General features: G+C 39.7%; 1 protein-coding gene across 1 annotated transcript; it reads right to left on the bottom strand.

Moving 5' to 3' along the window:
• Positions 1-4061: 4061 nt before the first annotated feature.
• On the bottom strand, positions 4062-18192 carry LOC134068581 (E3 ubiquitin-protein ligase TRIM35-like). The gene is made up of 6 exons (XM_062524264.1): positions 17759-18192; positions 17198-17293; positions 16857-17087; positions 15947-15969; positions 5179-5243; positions 4062-4207 (listed from the first exon to the last, which is right to left on the bottom strand). Exons 1-6 carry the CDS (start codon positions 18152-18154, stop codon positions 4062-4064), a joined length of 957 nt encoding a protein of 318 aa, XP_062380248.1. The 5' UTR covers positions 18155-18192.
• Between the last annotated feature and the right edge of the window lie 4105 nt (positions 18193-22297).

The following is a 22297-nucleotide window of genomic DNA, read 5'->3' as shown; positions in this document are numbered from 1 at the left end:
ACAGTATCCGAATTAAGTTCTCATTCCAACGTGAAATCCGACCAGGCTCTAATACAAGAACAAGATTACTATTAAACAAGAGTTTAATAGTAAAAACACAGATATCCATTTTCAAAACAAATCTGACAAAATAAGTCTGTTAATAGCAGATTACAGTACCTGCAGTTCTTCTGGTTTGATTAAAGGGATGATCCTTAGATAACTGCCCTAAAGGGTTTCCAATTGAAATGTTCAAATTTAGCACCAAAACATTCCAATTGAAATGAATCTGTTTTTAGTTCAGCATTATCAAATTTGTTTTTGTTTGTCCCTATAAGTTACCATTTGCTCAGTGTTGTCTTTGCCACCATAAAAGCCTCAGCAACACACATTTTGACTATGCAGTTGAAAGGGGGTATACAGTATATGTGTACATGTGTCTTATTGTAGAAAATGTGCTGACGTTCCTCCATATGTAGAGTTTGGCGTTGTTGGTAGTCTGGTCTGGCTGCACTGATATCAAAGTGGCACAATGTATGAATCCGATTACCGGTAGTCTAAAACCAACAACAAAGTGCCATAGTGCAATACCAGACATTCTAGGCATGCATTCATTTGAATTGGCATCAACAGCAACACCACCTTAACAGAATGTTGCTCCTGAGGGAAACAAAAATGATTCCAAGCCATCCTGAGACCATTATGTCCAATTTTAGTAAATAAGTGATTATTTACCATTCACCAGCCTCATGTTGGTACTTGCCATGGAGGTGCCATTCGTCAGGTAGATGTGTACTCTGTAATTTCCAAAATCAGTCCCCTCCACAGGGTTAATAATCAAGGTCCCGTTGTCTGAGAAAAATGTCCATCTTGACTCGATTAGTGAGTTTTTCTTAAATCGAAGTGGTCTGGATTCACTGTTATTGTTTTTTTTGCGCAAATGCAGTTCAAACTCTTGTTGCATTCTCTGTGCATTCTCCTCTGAGATCATCTGTAGATACAAAGGCTGTCCCACAGTCCCGTAACATGAAGCATCCTGCGTAGCATCACAAGTGGCCTCTATTTCTGTGAAAGAAATGCAAAACAAACGCTGTTTGAATACTTTGCCCACCTCAAAATGAATAATTGAGTTGGTTAGACTCTATAGTGTTGTGGCCTCTAGTGGGAAAACAACATGAACAACACTCCCTTTGGCATGTGGATGTAATTCGGTGAAGAATGCCTCTGTGGCACCCGATACCACTTCTGAATTACGACACGTTCCATGTAAGCTCTGAAGCATCAGGTTGTGAATATTTGACAGGATTGTGCAAATGTACACTAATGAGTCTATATATTTAATGTATTTTTTTTAATTATTTAGTTTACCTTTCCATTTCATCCAGCATCACAATGCAAAGGTCACAGTTACACTTTAGTACAAACACTTCTGACAGCTGGTCCATTCCAGTTCTGTTGAAGATCATTAACGCCACCATACTGTAGCATGGGTTTTGACTTTTAGTGACAATCTCAAATGCCTTTGAGTCCCCTTATGAACATATGCCTAGAAAAGGTGTAATGGTCATTTAGATGTGGGTTGGTACTGTACCTTAGTGTTGGTTCTCAGGCTACTTACCATGAATTGTCCCAGCAAACACCACAACCAAAGCTAGTATAATTTGTGTTCTCATATTTCAGCAGGCTGTAGCTCCTAGAGAAATGTCTAAATGTGTCTGATCAAACACTGAACTATAGAACTGTAAAAGACAAAAGAGACTAGAACTCATGGCCTGTTATAGCACTGTGGATGGGGCTCGCTGCAGTGTTCTGTGCGTCACTTCTATAAGTGACTGCGGTTGCTTCAACCTACTGTACCTTGTCTTGCAAAATGGCATCAGGGGTAGGCCTGGGTAAAACTGATCTTTTGGAGGTGAATGAGGCCTCCCTGTAAGCAGGGACCACAGTGCACCTTGAATGCTGATTAATTTGCGGTATTTCAATTGAACCCAATTATTCCCAACTTCAAAAGGTTGTCAAGGACATATACTTTCATCAGAATGAGATCTGCATGATTCTTGTGTGTCTATTTTGAGAGAGCTGGTCGGCAATGTTGATATACTGTGGTATGGTTACATAATAGTGTGCCGTCGTTACTGTAAAGTTGTTGAGCTGTAAAAACAAAGGCACTACATTGGTCTGTCTCAGTCTTCTACAGTATTTACTTTTTTATTCTGTTGAAAGATAACAGCTTTTATGCTGATTCTGTAAATAAACATGATACAGAGTACAGTAAATACAATGTTTACTTGTAATGACATCCTCTTGCGCTATTAGGCCATTGCGCCTTTCTGCATTTTTTGTGCTCCTTTTACACGTATATCTATCTACTGGTATCTATCTTACAGTATCTATCTATATACCTATCTATCTATCTAATGTAACTAATACACTTTTGCTAATTTAATAGCATAGCATGAGCAAGAATAGAAACTTTGATTGCCACACAACAATATTGGTGGTATTTTTTGTAGCTGGGGATAAAATAACATAAATAAATAATAAATAGCGGGAGGGGATAAAATAACATACAGTATAATATTTTAGACACTTTTGATGAAGCATGTCATTCCAGTCCTCAGAGATCTATAGCATCTACCAGAGGGCAGAAGTTGGAAGAGATCATGGCTCGGATGTGAGACGTCCCTGATGATCTTGGTAGCTCGGTTAAAGCTGTGTTTAGCAAAGTGGACTGATGGAAGGTCACATCCAGTGATGTTGAAGGCTTTGGTGACAACTCTCCCTAATTTCCTCCTGGTGTGACTGTCAGAGCTTCCATATCAGACAGTGATTGAAGATGAGATGATGCTTTCAATGACTGTAGAAGAGCACCAAAAGGGTTTTGTTGACATGAAACTTGTTCAGTTGTCCTAGGAGATAAAGTCTCTGATTTGCCTTTTTGATAAGGTGGGTGGTGTTAATGTCCCATTTCAAATAATGGCTGATATGTGAGCCAAGACATTTAAAGGAGTCAGTCAAGGGTATAGGCTGTCCACATATGATAGGATTGGATATTTCCTCATCTTGCCTCAAGCCATTAAGATCAGTTTCCCTTTATTCCTGTTCCTCTTTCTGCAGTAAATCCAGTAAAAAATATTTGTTTCATGTTTAAGTCTAAGTATTTTTAGAAAAGGTCATGCAGCCTAACACACAGCCTCCAGCATAACATCTCAGATGATCTCCAAGTCTGCAGAGAAACTAACAAAAGATTGTTAGTTCAGGAAAGGATACTCTCTATTTTCATTAGTCTTCTACTGCACATTTCATACCTTCTTCCACCAAGCTATATGCTATTCACCATCAGGGGGCAGTCAAGACCAGCATAATGCAGAGCTGTATTTAGAGAGAGTTCGAACAACCAGGGAATAAAATGGTCGGAGCAGCTATATACTGTTATGCGATTGGATCCAAGGTGGTCACGTGGTTCGTAGACGGCATGTTTCAGACCAACATCAATCAGATTCCCTATATCATAGAGAAGTGAATAGAAACATCATAAATTATAAAAATAAATATACCCAACTGTTCCACTCATGGCTGCAGTGCAAGACCAGGAAGCAGGAAACTTTTTTAATCTTCTGAGAAACATAATAATTGATAAAGTAAATCATTCATGACAGAATTTTCTATCTCCCATAATCTCCTTCTTTTGACCCAAAAGAAGGAGATTATGGGAGAGCAGAGGGGCAGAAGAAAGCAAAAACAAGCACAGACGCTATAAACACACTACAAACAAACAAGTCAACAGGATTTCCAATAATGATTTACATGATCAATTATTATGCTTCTCAGAATATTTATGTTATTGTGGTGAAGCAGCTAAGAATGTAATATTGCTTGTGTGGTGTCAGAGAAACAACAAATTAAGCAGTAGAAAAAACACATGTGAAAAAAAGATTTTCTCTTCATGACGTTCTGTACGGACAGACTTCTTGAATTGCTGTAATAGAATTCATAGGGGTGGTGTGGGAGTTGTAAACAAACAATAATCAAAACCAGTCTCATCTAGTCTTCACCTCAGCATACAGAGCCAGGGAGAAACCCTACTCAGGGTCCACAGGTGTGTGACCTCTCTGGACGTTCACCTCCCCGTACTCCACCGTCTCCTCCTGCCTCTTCCTCTGATCCAACACTGTCGTCTGTCGTTTCCGTATGGACACTTCGGCATACACCAACTCCTCCGGCTCCGCTACAGAACAGAAGAATGAGAAGCAAAAAGCAGAAATATTAACCTATTATGCCAAGTTACCGGGACAACATTTATGGTTATTACTCTGTTTACCTCATTTGATTATGTTTACGTGATTAGTTGTTATCACCAAATACCTATGTCATTACACTTGCAAGTATATTAGTATTTGTATGCAATTATATGAAATGGCATAAGAGCCACGCCAGGCATGAACTTTACATTCATATATAGCAAATATATATACAAATATTAAAAAGTCATGTTATTTAATTGTGTATTTCACTTAATTTCAATAAAAATGCAGATGTTTTGTTTTGATTTAGTAAAGATAAATCCACTAAACATAATCCAATACACTTTCACTGAAATTACTTGAAAAACAAAATAAAAAAAAATGATTTGTGAAAATGTATTAAAATGGTGGATATAGCGTTTTGGAAAAGAACTCTTCATTTATTATAAGCTGCACATTGCTACTTGCAACCTTTGCTGCTGTGTAATGTATGTTACCAGTTTAGTAATAAACGGAGGAATATCCAAAGATACCCATCGTTGTATATTGCAGTTACTTTGTAGATACACAACATCCTGGACTTTGGATTTGTTTTTCTATAAAAATACAATTCATATTCTGTTGTTCTGGTCAGCTGTAGGTACAAAGGCTGGCCCAGAGTCCCATGATATGAAGCATTCTGTGTAGCATCACAAATGGACTCCATTGCTGTGAAAGTGGAAAAAATATTGCTAAATTGCTTATTATCGCTTTGCCCTTATCAAAATAGTTGCCGGGCAAAACAGTTGCCAGGCTACTTACCATAAATTGTCCCAGAAGACACCACAACCAAAGCTAGTATAGTCTGTATTCTCATGTTTCAGCATCTAAATGTGTTTGTTCTGTTCAAACACTGAATGATGAAGCTGCAGAATAAGCCAAAGGAGACAAGGACTCATAAGACACCTCATAGCACTATGGAAGCGGCTGTCGAGAATGTTGTAAGGGTTCACTTCTATAAGTGTTTGTGGTTGCTGCAACCTACCAGAGGATTAACACAAATTAACTGAAGACTCCTGCAGCACAAAGCTAGAGTACAAACAGAACGAGCCATGTCGTGCTAAATCACATTCTGTCATAAAGAATGGTGAGCCTGCAAAGTTGATCTCTTGGAGGTGAAAGAGGTGTCGCTTTAAGCACTACACTGTGAATACTGATTAATTTGTGGTATGTTAACTGAACTAAAGCAGAGTGAATGAGGATAAACTAGACTAAAACAAATCTGAAATTAAACAGGTGTATTTAAGTCAATAGTTGTCATTATGCATGTTTATGGTGAAGATTTAACACATCTATTACAATTATCTAGCATTACTGTGCTCGGAAATGTGTCGCATTTCAAAATAGAGTTCCTTTAGAAACCCTTCACCTTTGTTTCTTGTCAGCCACTTTCCCATCATTCAACAACTTATTTCCAACTGAAAAGGTTACAGACATACTGTATGCTCTCATGAGAATGAGCCCTGTTCTCATGAGAATGAGCCCTGCAGGATTCTCTTGTGTGTCTATTTTGAGAGAGCTAGTCAGCAATGTTGATATACTCCGTTCCCATAATGTGCAGTCGTTGCGGACAACTGTTCACCACATCATTCTGTTTCAGACTTATTTATTTTTATAATCAGGCATCTGATCACATAGGCTATCTTCACTCAAACTTGACACCTTAGTTTTTGAAATGACTGCAGACACATTGAGACAAAGCAGATTCATCAGATACAACACACTTACTCAAAATGTTTATTCTTGGTACTGTATTATCAACAGGTATTTGTATTGTACGTGGGAACTCACACAGGATAGAGAGGATTGCAACAGTAACATGGTGGATATAACAATAAGAGAATATAAAGAATTTATTCAGATGAGCAGTGACATCCAAAGCTGAAGGTTATTGGCAATAACCGTATGACAGACTCCTTCAGATAAACGTCTCCATTCCAGACTACAGTATACTGTTTGTCAGTGATTCACCAAACTATGCCAAATAATGTGTGAACTGTTGTTTTTAGTTTTTAGCATCTGACATGATACATCCTTTCTGAATAATAACCACTGAGTTTCTGACGCCAGGAGCTGTGGTGCATGAAACCAGAGTTATAGGTTAAAAGTTAAGATGCTGTACATTATAGTGACTGTAAGAATCTTAAGGTGCTGTACCAGTCAATTTAGAGCTGTGAGACTGTGGTGCTGTGAAGGTTACTATTAATTTCACTGAAGGCAGTGTTGATAATGCCATCATTGTGTGATAATAAACACGAATAAACGAATATTGCTGTTTATATAGCCTAGGTTATTCAGAGCAGAGAGGTGGACACAAAAACATGATCCATACTCATCACATGACTCAAATTAAATGTCTTGTTGAGCATGGCGCGGCTTTTTCTTCACTGAAGCTGGCTGGGATACCATGGGAATGCACACACTAGGGTTAGTCTCGGTCAGTCCTTCACCATCACCAACACCTGAAAATGTAAAAAGAACATGCATGAGGAATAAAGGATAGTTCAGTTGAAACAGTGAAATCAGATCACTTGTTGTCATGGAGGTTGTAAATAGGGGAGAAAGTTGTTGAAAGAGCAATGCTTTTATTTAAGTGTTTACCTCTTTGTTGACATAATTGGACACTGTTCAGAAGAATAGCCACAACAATTGTGACCACTCCAATGGAACACAGTATCCAAATTAAGTTCTCTTTTCAACGTGAAATTTTGGCAGGTTCTAGCACAATAGAAGATGACACAATAGAATAATTCAGTAGCACAAACAGCTATCCATTTACAGAAACAAATCAGACAAAATAAGGGTTTAGTTGCAATGATGTCTCCATTTTCAAGAAAATTCAGAAATGTTTGTATGAACAATGAAAATAGCTTCTTGACATCACATCAAAACAAATGACTGGTGGGACTGTGGAGATAGTCTACAGACAAAAGTAGGCTATTGAAACATGCATCACGTTAAGCCGGCACTGCATGAACTTGAATGAGCCTAATGTACTTTTTCTCAAGATGGTGATGGCCAGAAGATGATTTTAAGGTAATACACTGACTTCATGTACAGGTCTTTTGAAAACACTTTCTAGACATTTACAAATTTTTCAAAAATTACAATACTTCAATTTGTCTGTAGGGACCCTCTCCAGACTACCACTGAAGCGTAAAGGAATAATGCGGACTTAAAACAACCCGGGGTCTATTTATGGCTCATAACGAGTTTGTTAGGGAGCAAATATAAGTGTGGAGGTGACCACCATCATTTCAGACTGGAAACTCAAATTTAAGCGCCCAATAGTTAATCCACCCAACACAGAGCTTTGGTCGCCAAGACATAGGCCTAGTTGGATAACGGTGGCTACGCACATTTGTGAATCGCCTGGATGTGGTGAATAAATACGGACACTGACAATGTATAAAATACAATAAAACACAACATAAAACGTACAAATGTCAATAAAGATTTACCATTAATTACAAGCCGCACATTGCTACTTGCTACCATGGCGCCATCTGTCAGGAAGATTTGTACTGTATACGATCCTGAATCAGTCGACTCCACAGGGTTTATAATCAAGGTCCCATTGTCAGACAAAAACGTCCAACGTCCAAAATGTTCCAAAAAGGTGGATCTATTCAATTTGGTCGAAAATCGAAAAATCCTGGACTCTGGATTTGTTTTTCTATTAAAATACAATTGATCATATCCTGTTGTTCTGAACAGCTGTACATACAAAGGCTGGCCCAGAGTCCCATGACATGAAACATTCTGTGTAGCATCACAAATGGACTCCATTCCTGTGAAACAAAAGTGGAAAAAATATTGCTAAACGCTTTGCCCTTATCAAAATATCTATACATTGTGACAAAATGTGTTAAGTTACTCTCATTGATTAATGTAAAACAGTGGTCTAAAATTCAAGTTGTTAAGAGAAGACACTTCTTTTCTTTCTACTCTTCACAAATTGCTGGTCCTCCAAAAGCGTTTGGTCAGAATTACAACCTGTTCTGAATGGCTTGCTGCATCCCTTTATTTAAACTCAAAGAATGGCTAAATGAACGGGAAAAAGGTACATATCAATTGTTTTGCTCGAGGGGAGGTGAAAAATGAGCTTATTTCCAAAAATGGCGGAATATCCCTTAAAAGAACTTAAAATCCTTACTGTTTATGATATTAATGTACTTCAAACCTGTGTCTTTATTTATGAAACGGAGTGATTATTTGCACCCGGGTGTAAATAGTGGAATGGAGGCATTTTCTTATTTGCACCCAAACCGGAAATGCGTGCTATCCAACATAGCGGGACCATCTTGGCAGGAGATGGCCTACCTAAATCTAACAAGTTAGGATTAGTAAAACTATATTTGAGATGGTAAAGTGGTGCTAAATTTCCACAAACTTTATTCAGTGAACGGGTAAAGCCGTCCGTTTGCAAGCACAATCAAGAAACACGATCTTTTTGTTTTGTTTACCGTTACCTAGCAACCCCAACAAGTGAGTCAATAATTAGTATTCTCCCCTTCTTTTTCGACGGGGCGCAGTACAGCGGTAAAGTGACTGATTTACCATGCTCGAGGTGCTGGGTTCGAACCTCAGATTAATTTTTTTTTTTTTTGCCTGCCAAAGTACGCACCATGACTTCTTTTTTCTTAGATGACGTTACCTCGCGGCAAATAAGAGTTTGTGCTTTTTGAACCTGTCAAAGATTTACTGGTTTTATTTCAGTTATGAGTAGAGTTAAGTAGAAGTAGGCTTCAGTAGTTGTTAGAAAGGTTGTGTTTTGACTTTGAGCCCCCAACGCTGCCTGGAAGGCGCTTAGGCGTGGGTTAAGGTTAAGGTTAGGGTTAAGAGTTGTTTTCTGAGTTGTCTAAGGTTAGACAACTCAGAAAACAACTCTTTAAAGTAGCTTGTCTTTGATGAAGCTACCACATGACCACTCATTACCCTAATATTTGTATAATCACTTCCAAGTAACCCAGACATGGCAAAACAGCTAAAAACTGTTCAAAACTATTAGGCCTAGCCTACTGTAGAGCTGGTAAATACACAGGCCTATTGACAGAGAACATGGATGTTAGACATCGGGTGTAAATAGTATTGTTGATTATTACACTATTTACACCCGGGTGTAAATAGTAATGTTGATTATTAAACTATTTACACCCGGGTGTAAATAGTAATGTTGATTATTACACTATTTACACCCGGGTGTAAATAGTAATGTTGATTATTTGCACCCGGGTGTAAATAGTAATGTTCATTATTTACACCCGGGTGCAAATAGTCTCTGCCTTTATGAAATATACACATTTGTGAAATAGCCTATACACATTTTTAGGTGCAGGCTTCATATAAGCCAGCCTGGGCTTACTGCCTCTTCCTGCACTGAATTTGTCTTTGTTTTCTTCTTTGTACCCTCTGACTTTTAACAAGTGCTAAATAAAAAGGTAAAAAATTAAAGTAAAGTAAAGTAAAGTAAGGCAGCCTCTAAATCTCACAGAACTATACGCAGTGTTTTCAATAGTTCATGCTACAGCCTAAGCTGTACAAAGGGAACAGTCAGTTGCATCACAAGTGGCCTCTTTTTCTGTGAAAGAAATGTGACAAATACTGTTTAAATACTGCTTAAATCTCCTCAAAATGCTATCAGGTTTCGCAGCATTGTGACAAAATTAGGGTAATGATTTGATGAATAATACAGAATACACTAAAGATGAAGTTGGTGAGAAGCTCTGGCCTGTAAAAAACATTATTCACACTGTGAAGATGAATAACACTCTATATGGCATGGGTGTAAATATCCAGAGAATGCCTGTTTGGCACCCGACACCACTTCTGAATGTTGGCACACTCCATGATACTTACATCAAGTTGTCTATATAGTTTATGTGTGTTTTATTTATTATTATTTTACCACCTTACCATGTCACTCATCATTACAAAGCTATTTAAATATCACATATACACGTTAAACACTTGGTCTATTCACTCCTGTTGCACCAGGCTTTGAAGATCATTAACAGCAACATCACATGGGTTATGACATTTGGTAAAAATCTCAAACTAAACCACTGAATCTTGCTTTCAACATAATGTGTTAATATTTTAGAGAAGATGACATGATCAGATAGTGTGTTGGTAAGTTAGTGTTGGTTCTCAGTCTACATACCATTCATTGTCCCAGCAAACACCACAACCAAAGCTAGTATAGTTTGTGTTCTCATGTATCAGCAGTCTGTAAAGCTCCCAGGGGTATGTTTAAATGTGTCTGAATAAACACTGAGTGATAGAACTGCAGAAAAAGACAAAAGAGACAAGAACTCATACACGACACCTTTTATTATAGTACTGTGGATGGGGCTGTCGGGGGTGTTGTTCACTTCTATAAGTGACTGTGGTTTCTGCAATCTACCAGATGATTAACACAAAATAATAATAATAACTGAATAAGACTTGTCATGTAAACGAGCAGAGTGAATGCAGATAGACTTGCATGATTATGGTGAAGCTGACGATTTAATTTCAATATCTTCACTTATTACAATTGTCTGTCAGTGTGTGCTAAGAAATTCCTTTAGTTCCTTTAGAAACCCTTCACCTTTGCTTTTTGTCAGCCAATCATTCAACAACTTCTTTCCACAACTTCAAAAAGTTATAGAATATGCTTTCACGAGAATGAGCCGTGCAGGATTCTCTTGTGTGTCTATTTAGAGAGAGCTAGTCAGCAATTTTGATATACTGTAGCCTATATGTAACAGTGTGCAGTCATTGCGGACAACTGTTGAGCTGTGAAAATGCACACATTGGTCTTGTTGGTTTCAAACTCCTATTTTTTTTTCTTCAGGTGAAATAGTTAAAGTTAGTATGCTGATTCTGTGAATAAGTATGAATGATAACATGTAATGACAATGGCCGCGTCTCCCAAACACGTTAAGAAGCTCTTAACGCTAAGATCTTCTTTGGAGCGCTCTTAAGAGCGCTGTGAAAGAAGAACGTGTTTCCCAGGCTTTAGTGATCAAGCTGCGTCAGGGAAATGTATATCCTCCACTTTTTTAAACAATAAAACAATGTTCAATGTTGCAATGCACTCGTGGCTGTGGACCACTGGCGCAAGAAACATAGACTTAAAACTAGAAAAGGTCAGTTTTTCGGCTAAATGTATTCACGGCTGTACAGTGTAGACCTCCCACTGTTTCAAAACACACACAAAAAAAAATCCACGATTATGGCACAAGTGACTTATATGGTAATTTTTCTAAGAAACGTCTGTTGCGACAAGCGACTGGTTTTGCCGTGGAGAGTCACATATATGGTTTCAAGTAGTCTTGTAAAATGGCTATTGAGTTTATTTATTTTTTTAAATCAAAGTTGAATATATACTATTTTAACATCAGAGAACACAGAACAATACTCAATTCATCCATTCTACTGTATGTCCTCTTTAAGTATCATCAGCAGATTACAGACACATCCATGAATAATTAATAATTCAATCAGCATATTTCATTTAAATAAATCATAGTTTACTTAAGTATCATCAATGGTAAGACGTGATATGTAAATACTCTCTCAGTGTGGGTGTGTGAGAGAGAAAGAGAGTGCATGATGGGGGTGTAAGTGTGTACTGTAAGTGTGCATTATTGTCAGTGTCAGACAATTACAGCTCTATCCCAACATGCAGGTTAGTACACATGAATTCAGTCATACACAATACAAGATGTGAGGAAAGAAACGATCTGCAGTGACACTTGAAACTGGAAGGGTGTGATGGTGAGTAACCCCCCCAGGTGTACACGCATGCACGCACGGACGCGCACACACACACACACACACACACACACACACACACACACACACACACACACACACACACACACACACACACACACACACACACACACACACACACACACACACACACACACACACACACACACACACACACACACACACACACACACACACACACACACACACACACACACACACACACACACACACACACACACACACACACACACACACACACACACACACACACACACACACACACACACACACACACACACACCAAGAGCCAAGAGGAGGAACCCAAGTAAGACTCCCTGATCTGCAGTTTAAAGCCATAAACCCCTCAACAGGGTGGAGTTACTGCTGTTCAGCACATCAGGGACTGAATCAGGTTGTGCTCTATGACAACAGTTTCCAGCTGATTGTGACCCACCCAGAACAGGAACGAAGAATCCTTCCCTTCGCGACAATGGAAAAAATAGACACATCTTCTGAAATGGATTTTACGCGCCGCGAACAGAACACTTCAGTTACGCGCCTGGTGTAGCTCTCCTGTTAGTCATGTAATTTGGAACACATCTTCACAGCCTGGCTTGCAAACAAGATCACAGTCAAATTGATGATAAAATAAATGAAACTATCAAAATTATGTGAAATCACTGTCATTTTAAAAGGGATGAGGTAAAGTTGATGCATTCTGTCCATGGCCAGCCTACCAGAAATCCCTCAGATATTCTGTTATGGTTCACTGAGGGGTGGCATGTGCTGGTAGCATATCTGATAATGGTCGTTAGATGACTTAAAAAAAAATGTTAAAAAAATGGTGAAGAAATTACACACAAAATGGTTAATGCTTTTAATGTTTTATTGTCCTTATTCATTTACCAATCAATTTGTATTAAATACCATAATGTTACAGTAGTATAGAAATTAAACTAGGCACAGTGCAGTACATACTGTATACAGCAAGTTAAATGAGGTGGGCATTAGCATACCTTTAACATTTATATGCACACAATGAGACATATTTGTACTGTTTATTAAATGGCTTTGTTTCTTCATAGTCTCCTCTCTTATAGGTTTCCTTCTCAGTATGTCATCCCTGGTTCAGAGTCAGTATCAGCTCTAACTGTGCTGCTCTACTCTTACTGAGGCCTTCACTGGTAACATCCTCAGAGGAACATTTATGAAAGTCAGAAAGTATGGATACACTCTCTCAGTGAATGTGTGTGTGAAAGTGTGTAAGTGTGTGTTATTATTAGGGTCAGAGAACGACAGCTCTCCTCTGTCCCAGTCCAGCTGCACTCTGATCCTCTGGAGTTCCTGCTGCACTGTGAGGTCAGTGGGGTTATGAGGAGGAGCACGTGCTGAATATTCAACACTATTATACTCCACACACCAGCGTCCACTCATAGAGGATATGTGTCCCTTCCTCTGGAGAGACTCTGTCATCACACCCACCTGCCACCATATGTTCTCTCCAACCTCCACATCCCAGCAGTGAGTCCCTGAGTTAAAACCCTCAGAGCCCAGGACATCACCATACGTATCAAATCTCTCTGGGTTATCAGGAAGCTGCTGCCGCTCATAAGTAAGTCTCATACTGGTCAGATCCTCAGACAGGATGAGTTCTGGGTGTGCAGTGTTGGGATCCAGAGTCACAGGAGCTGCAGAGAGAAGGAACACACACATGAGCTGAACACTGAGTGGTGTGTGATGAGGATGTGAACGATGGTCATTAGTAATAGTGGTGTTACCAAGTGGAATGGCAGGAGAAGTAGTAACAGTGAAATGCTCTCTAGTCATCAGTATGAAGGTATCACAGCTGTACCGGAGTATACTCACAGGGGAGGGATGTTAGTGGAATGATGGGGCATATACAGTGCCTATAGAAAGTCATCATACCCTTTTGAAATAGTTACTTTTTTTGTCTTACAGCCTGAAATCAAAACCCATTTTTAAAAAAATGTTTTCCAGTTTTATTAACAAATGTAGCTGTACAACATCAAAATAATGAAAAAAAAGTAAACAGCTCTGAAAATTAATAAAAAATGAAAAACTAGAATAACAGGGTTGGAAAAGTCATCATACCCCTGACTTAATACTTTGTAAAGCTTCCTTTTGCTTTCATTACAGCCATCAATCTGTTTGGATATGTCTCTATTATAGCTTTGCACACCTAGACAGGGGAATATTTGCCCAATTTTCCGTACAGAAATGTTAAAATTTAGTCAAATTCTATAGGGAATGGCGATGGACTGCTCTCTTCAAGTCAATCCACATATTTTCTATAGGATTTAAGTCAGGGCTCTGACTTTGCCACTCAAGGATATTCACCATCCTATCCTTAAGCCACTGCTTTGTTCTTTTGGCAGTATGTTTAGGATTTTTGTTGTGTTGGAAGGCGAATGACCTCCCCATCCTCAGCTGTCTAGGAGAGGGACGCAGGTTTTCCTTAAGAATGTGGGTGTACTTGGCAGCCTCCATTTTTCCTTCTATCCTGACCAATTGCCCAGTTCCCGCTGAAAAGAAACATCCCCACAACATAATGTTGCCCCCACCATGCTTCAGACTAGGTATGGTGTGTTTTGGGTGGTGTACTGCGTTGGTTTTTGCCAAACATTGCGCTTGGAGTTCAGTGCAAAAACACATCTGGAATATTCTGCTACCATGTGGAAAAAGCTTATATGGTCAGATGAGACTAAGATCGAACTTTTTGGAGACTAAGATTGAAGTTTTTGGACTGAGCTCCAGGCGCTAACCAAACACAGTATACACACCCAAACACACCCAAAACACACCATACCTACTTTGAAGCATGGTGGGGGCAACATTATGTTCGGATGTTTCTCTTCGGCGGGGACTGGGCAATTGGTCAGGATAGAAGGGAAAACGGATGCTGCCAAGTACACCAAAATTCTTGAGGAAAACCTGCGTCCCTCTCCTAAACAGCTGAGGATGGGGAGGTCATTCGCCTTCCAACACGACAAAAATCCTAAACATACTGCCAAAAGAACAAAGCAGTGGCTTAAGGATAGGATGGTGAATATCCTTGAGTGGCAAAGTCAGAGCCCTGACTTAAATCCTATAGAAAATATGTGGATTGACTTGAAGAGAGCAGTCCATCGCCATTCCCTACAGAATTTGACTAAATTTTAACAATTCTGCACGGAAAATTGGGCAAATATTCCCCTGTCTAGGTGTGCAAAGCTATAATAGAGACATATCCAAACAGATTGATGGCTGTAATGAAAGCAAAAGGAAGCTTGACAAAGTATTAAGTCAGGGGTATGATGACTTTTCCAACCTTCTAGTTTTTAATTTTTTATTAATTTTCAGAACTGTTGACTTTTTTTTCATTATTTTGATGTTGTACAGCTACATTTGTAAATAAAACTGGAAAAGATTTTTTTTAAAATGGGTTTTGATTTCAGGCTGTAAGACAAAAAAAGTAACTATTTCAAAAGGGTATGATAATAGGGACTGTACAATACTCTGATTACACACACATGCACACACACACACACACACACACACACACACACACACACTGACACACACCACCACTCTCTCGTGTATACTAGCACTGATTACACAATGGACAAATGTAACTGTATCATCTATACCCCAGTAGCAGTCTCATTCCTAACATTGCTTATGTGTGGTTGGTGATGTGGAAACAGCAGACTACTCACTGTACTGAACAGTCTCCTGCATCTTCTCCCAGACTCTGAACTTCAGGTTGCCCAGGTGCTTTGCCACATTGATCAGAGCTCCTGAAACCCTCTCTGGATCCTGCAGTGTGCACTGGGCTCTGGAATAACATTCAGGAGTCAGTGCTGCTGTGGGTTTGGGTTCAGAATCACAGAGAAGAGAGAGACAGGAGGCAGATCACTCACCTTTTCACTGTGCTCTTGAAGTTCTGGAAAATAAGAAATGAGGGAATATGTCAGACACTATTGATATAATTAGGTCTTTTTCGAAATTGCAAAATGATTGACCCCCATTGTACAGCTAAGGTTTTTATTGTTGTTCAAGAGATTAGTATTTAACACAGTCGCCCTGGAGCCACTCAGGGTTAAGTGTCCTGCTCAGGGACACAACTGTAGTAACCAGGAATCAAACCCACCACCCTCTGACTTCTGATTGGCTGGGCCAAGTTCCCTGACCATCACCACCCTGTTGTTTATTTGCTGATTAAACATTTGACAGCTGACAGGATACTGACTACAAAGCTATTTTCCTCCTCCTCCTCCTCCTCCTCCTCAGATCAGACAGAGACCCCGCGCACGCGCACACACACACACACACACACACACACACACATACACACACACCAGACCAGACAGACCCGGCTCTAGAGAGACAGCCCTGCACTCTGACTACATCGCCCAAGAAATGGAGTCACTGAGACGGCAGTGAGAACACAAACTAAACCATCATGTCAGACTTCATGACGTTCTGAAGTCATCACTGATCATGTGATCAGATTCATATCCATTCAGCCTTCTGCTGCTCTCGTAGTGTTTCTCTCTCCAAAATAACACCAGCTGATTCCACAACCCATGATGTGGGTATGAATGTGAATGTCTGATGTTGAACTGTTGGACACTGATGCTCAAGAAAGAAAACTTCATATCTGACAGACAGGAGTTGAATCTGATCTCACTATCCAACATAATCACTCGATGTTTGATGCAATGATGTGAGTGGCATGAGCAGGTCAACAATGTATTGCAGCCTGAGCTTTTATTTATCATTAAAGCAAATCTAACACACTTCATTATACAGACTGTGGATGGTCAATACCTGCAGGAATGTGATGTCATCAGCTCCCATCTCCTTCTCTATGGCTCTGATGGTGTCTGAAAGACATGAGATCTCTCTGCTCATCTTCTCAATCTTCTCCTTCATCATCTGACTCTTCTGCTCCTCTTCCTTCCTCAGTGCAGCTATCCTGGTTGCCTCTTCAACTCGTAGAAACTGGTGAAGCTTCTCCAACTCCTCCTTGATCTGCCTCTCTGTCTGTTGAGCCTGAGTCTAAACAAACAAAACATTTAAAACAAAACACACCACTATTTGCTTTCCTGAGATGACATTAAAAATACAGTTGCTTTATTAAATAATCCAGATGTATAGTAATATCTCACCTTAATATGTGCTGCTGTTTGGTCACAGATGAGTTTAACTTCTTCAAAGGTCTCCAATTTCTTCTGTAAGGGCTGCAGTTGTATCTTCAGCTCCTCCTGGAATGAATGAGCACAATTTTCAGTCTACAAATGCACTTACAATACACTATGAAACCAAGTAGCAGCATGTGTAGGGATTAGGGAATGTGTGAGTGAGAATATGTAGATACTGTATGCGTGTGTAGACTCAGGACTGATATGGTGATACATGTAGCATGGGGGCAGCAACACAACATGTAGTAGAACTTATAGTATGGGTGCTACACATCAAAGGACATTAGAGATGTGAATTCTTAGAGTGACAGAGTGGGAGTCAAGAAGAGAATCAGGGTATCTCAGCTCAGAGGTCTGGATGTTGTGCAACACATCAGTTTACAGCAGGGTGTAGAGTCCCATCTACTGGTGCATTAAAGGCATTGCTATACCCTCTGCCATGACTGTCTCACTTATGGGTGATCATAGATCAAGTATTTTTAGAGCCCTCTTCCAATATTACTAGAGTAGATTAGAGTAGATTCTTACCTTATGGTCTTGTGTTGCTTCATCTATGGGACTAAAAGTGTGATTTTTATGTTTCTTTGATGCCTGACACACCAAACACACAGGCTGTTTATCCTCCAGACAGAAGAGCTTGAGTTTCTCACTGTGCAAACTGCATAACACTTCAAGCCCTGCTGAAGATCTCTGACTTCTCTCTTGTAAGAACGTCTCACACAAGTTCCTTAGAGCCAAGTTAGGTTGATAGATATGTTTAGAGCACTTCCTCCTGCAGTAGGGACATTCTCTGTGTCCTTTACTCTCCCAGAACTGCTGCAGACAGGCTTTGCACACACTGTGAGAGCAGGTCAAAATGACAGGATCCTTGTAGATGTCACAGCACACAGGGCAGCAGAAATCCTCTTCCAGTTTAGAAGCCATTTTGTCTGTACAGTACACTCTCTCCTCTGTTTGTTGTCCTCTCCTCAGTCTAATTTACCAGGTTCACTTTCACTTTTAGCAGCCAGAGCAGATGTGTCAGTATCAAACTCAGATTCTTCTGTTTCACTCTTAATTCAAAATATGTTCAGCCACACCATGCAGCTTCAAGGAGTTCTCCTCAGTGGTCCAAACATTGTTGTGAAGAGGGTTCTAAGTGTCCTGTTTCCCACATGAGAGCGTCTAGAACAGAGAATCAATCTGCCACACGACTTCAGGGTTTCCCCCAGAAAATTTGTTAGTTAAGGTGGTGTCTGTCCAGGGGAAGGGGGCGTCGCCGTAGCGTCCCCACCGCATCGCCGCCACTGCCCTACGATGGGGGGGGGGGGGGGGAGTCGAGACCGTTGGTTGAACTGCAGCCGAGACCGAGTGACAACGACCGAGTCTTTTAGGAAGCAAGTCTGAGTCGAGACCGAGTCTTAAAGGAGTCAAGGCCACATCAAGACCAACCAAATAAAGGGGTTTTCATAATTTACATCACCAAGGATCATATAACAGTTCAATTCCCAAAGGGTAGAGAGGGGATTGTTGGCTACAGGAGCAGTCTAGCACACACTTATCTAAATAACTTCTTTTCTGATTTACTTAAAGACAAGGAGGTCAGCTGAAGTAAAAAATTAGTAGGCTGTCAGCATGTTGAAAATGTTGAATTTTGACACTAATGACAGCAATATACCTGAATTTCACATTCATTGTATCAGATTTAATTGAATCATGATTAAACATCATTAACACAATTTAGACAATATTATACCTTAAAAGTCTAAGTTTATAACTCCAATGCAGGGCCTTTTGTATCTTTCAAAACCTTTGCACTGCTCAGCATAGCACCATAGGATATATTTTAAAGCCAGTCAATATTATAATATTCTATTAAAACCAAGAATATCTGTAATGGTGGATATTTTAGAATATATCATGAAATAAAGATGAAACTGTATGAACATGTAACATTGCGACTGTATGGTAAAGTATGGCAAAGTTAGTGAATTGTGATTTAGTAGCCTAAAGCTGCAATTCTTTGATTGGAGCTGTATTTGTGCCTGTTGCTCATATAGCCTAAGAGAGCCGGAACGTTTTTAATGCTTTTAAAAACATAATTAGCGAGATCGTACCGCATTGAACGCTAATATTTTGTCACTAGCAACCAAATCTGTCATCTGTCATATACAGTTGCATGTTCAGCTCTGAACAAAAACATTCAGGAATTATTTCTACAAAACGGAAACGTGCGTCCCGCCCGGTCGGGATGAATGAAACTGGCATGAGACAAGAGGCTATGTTTAAAGTTTAAACTAGCCTGTGTAAACCTCAGACAATTTCAGTATTGTACAACACGTGAATGAATAGCCGTCACAAGTTGTTGTTAGCTGTAGGCTAGATGGCACAATTGTTTGTCACAACAAATTACAAGATGCAGTGGGCTATGCATTCATAGTAGACGAGTGATTAAAAAAAAAAGATAAAGCGCTCAAAAGTGTTATGCCGCTCATCCCACACATTTGGTTGATTCAACGGAGAACCATTCCTGTGAGAGTCGTCAAATCTAGCAAGGTTTAGGCTATTTGTGTTCGCAGTCACTCTGAGATATGCGTGGCAGTTGCACCTGATCTGATATCAAATACTCATGCTGAATGAGCGCGTCGCCTGTGCGCATAGGCCAACTCGATTTGAAAAAGTTTATTTTCTTTATGCGTTCTACAGAGAAGGGAGACTAGCGGCTACGGTTTGGAATGACATGGAGAAAACATGACAGAGTAATACGGCGAATATCACTATACATAATATAGTTATTTATTTATTTATTTCTTGAAGACGCTAGTTAAGGCGGCAGCCCTGTGTTGTTAAGGCGGCCGCCTTAGCAGGAAAGCGCTGCGGGAAACCCTGGACTTCCCTTCCTGTGCTGGCTGCAGCCAGTAAAAGGGAGGGACTAAGGTAAACTATGCAACTTTTTCATAGTCATAAAATCGCTCAGAAATCGTTATTTTGCTTGACCAGTTTCATCGAAAACAGTAATATTTCCTCCCGCCCCCAGTGTCCCTAGTCGCTATTGCAACCTTGGAGTTTCTGCAGGAGACGATCGTTCCTTGTTTACATCTGAAAGTATGAGATGCGTAAGGAACAAGAAGAACCACGCTTGCAATTTATATATTTATATATATCCTATATATGTATAAATATACACGCTAAAGCTGTCGGGGAAGCTCTGCAGAGAAATATGCAAGCATAAAACGAGCGAAAACGAAAAACGAAACCGAAACTAGAGATGAAAACGCCAATCCTGCATAGTTCCTCTTTAACGGCCCACCGGGAATCCTCCCGAATCTCCCGATTAGCCGCCCGGGCGTGCACATACGCACACACACACACGCGTGCGAACGCACACACGATACATGCGTAGCCTAATTGCACCTGTAGGGGGAACACAGGGCGGTGACTTGTGCACTGATAAAGGGGTGGGTGATCGATTTGCCTGGCATCGATTGATTCAGTTTCAGCACCACTGTGGTGAACAGCTCTCGTTAAGAGCTTCTTAAGAAGCTTCTTTGGCTTGATCTTAAGGTTCTCCTAAGAAGGCAGTTAAGAACGCGTCTGGGAAACAGCTGTATCTTAGCGCTCCTTCTTAGCGATTCCTTCTTTGGAGCCTTCTTAAGTCCTTAAGAAAGATCGAATCTGGGAAACGCAGCCTTTATTTGTTGTCTTTGCACCTTGTCTTATGGCCTTATGCAACAATTCACCAATCTGAGGTAGCCTTTTATTACTAGAAGTTAATAGCTGGTGCCAACTATACACATGCTATAAAATGCTAAAACATGCTAACATGATGGACAAAGTATAGGTCTGTCAAATACATGTAGGGTCTATCTCTTAGTTTAGATTATAAAGATGATGACGGTTAACTGACAATAGTATGACATTAATTGGAGTAGTTTTGGATAGCGGAATATGCATTTGCAGTGAAATAGCATCTGGCGATAGCCTAGGAAAGAAAAATGGCAAAATAAGTCATGCCTTTAAGCCATGTGCCTTTTGATACTGTGGGGAGGGTTCCTGCAGACAAACCAAAGTACTTTCAACTTTGTAAGCGTGAGAAACTAAGGATAGAATAAATCGATGTGATGTTCACATGCCACAAAAAAATCATGCAAATGAACCAAACTAGAAAATGAGGCCTTCAGGCTTACATAATATAGTTGTGTCATTGCTCTATTAGACCGTGAGCCAGGGCCTCAAATTATGGAAACCGTTACCGAAAAGGTGGCAAATGCTACCATACCTTTTCTGAAAGCCTGGAATCTCAGCTTTTCAATGATGTATGATGGCCATCTGACAAGAGTAGCTGTTTTGAGTTATGACACATAATGTAAACTAAGGTTAAAGAAATAATGTGTATAAATCAAGCAGAACACTGGAATATTTTATTTTGTTATGTTTGGTATCATTTTAAAGGGGAGACTCTGAGCTTTCATTTAAATCCTTTTGTGAACATTTTGGATAAGTACAGCCAACCCTGGAGCTCTTCAAACCTTTAATCACACACATTTCCCTACCATTTCCCTGCCATTTTTTGTCTTTTAATCCTGTGGCACCTGGGAGCATCAGAGAAACAAAATCCAAACACTGAAATACTGGCATGACCCTAAGGATTCAGGAAATGTATCATTTACCCATATTATCTGATTTGGAGGGGGTGATTTACAGTCTTGTATCAGAGATGGCGTTTTTTCAAAGACATAAACAGTAGTGTACTATTACCCTTGGCTAATTTGTTGATATGTCGAGTTGAAAGTCTGAGGTAAATATATTTTAGATAATAATTATTGATACAGATAATTTTGAAAAAGTTGTTATTCAGCATTCTCAGCATTTTTAGATAGTTAAAAAGGTCCTTAATACATATCCACCACATATCATTTATATCAGTGCACTTTCTTGGAATTTACATAACAAAATGAATGCCTTGTTCTCAGGCAAGAAAATACACGTATATACAGGCTGCGATACTGTAAGTGCATTTGCAGGCCAAGTGTCAGCCCTAAAACTTTTTCAGAAGAATGAAAACTTCTGTGAGACCTTTCAGAAGGT

The sequence above is a fragment of the Sardina pilchardus genome, chromosome 21, assembly GCF_963854185.1.
Source record: "Sardina pilchardus chromosome 21, fSarPil1.1, whole genome shotgun sequence".
Lineage (NCBI taxonomy): Eukaryota > Metazoa > Chordata > Actinopteri > Clupeiformes > Clupeidae > Sardina > Sardina pilchardus.
Note: the sequence above shows the minus strand (reverse complement) of the source record. Positions and strands in the feature narration are given on the sequence as shown.

What these genes read in the sequence shown, in the direction of transcription:
- LOC134068581 (XM_062524264.1), bottom strand. Translation starts at nt 18,154, where the DNA reads ATGGCTTCTAAACTGGAAGAGGATTTCTGCTGCCCTGTGTGCTGTGAC. An exon ending in AAGCAACACAAGACCATAAG is followed by an intron (nt 17,294 to 17,758) that starts GTAAGAATCTAC and finishes CATTCATTCCAG; the next exon opens with GAGGAGCTGAAGATACAACT. An exon ending in TTCAAGAGCACAGTGAAAAG is followed by an intron (nt 5,244 to 15,946) that starts GTGAGTGATCTG and finishes ATCCTCTGGTAG; the next exon opens with GTTGCAGCAACCACAAACAC.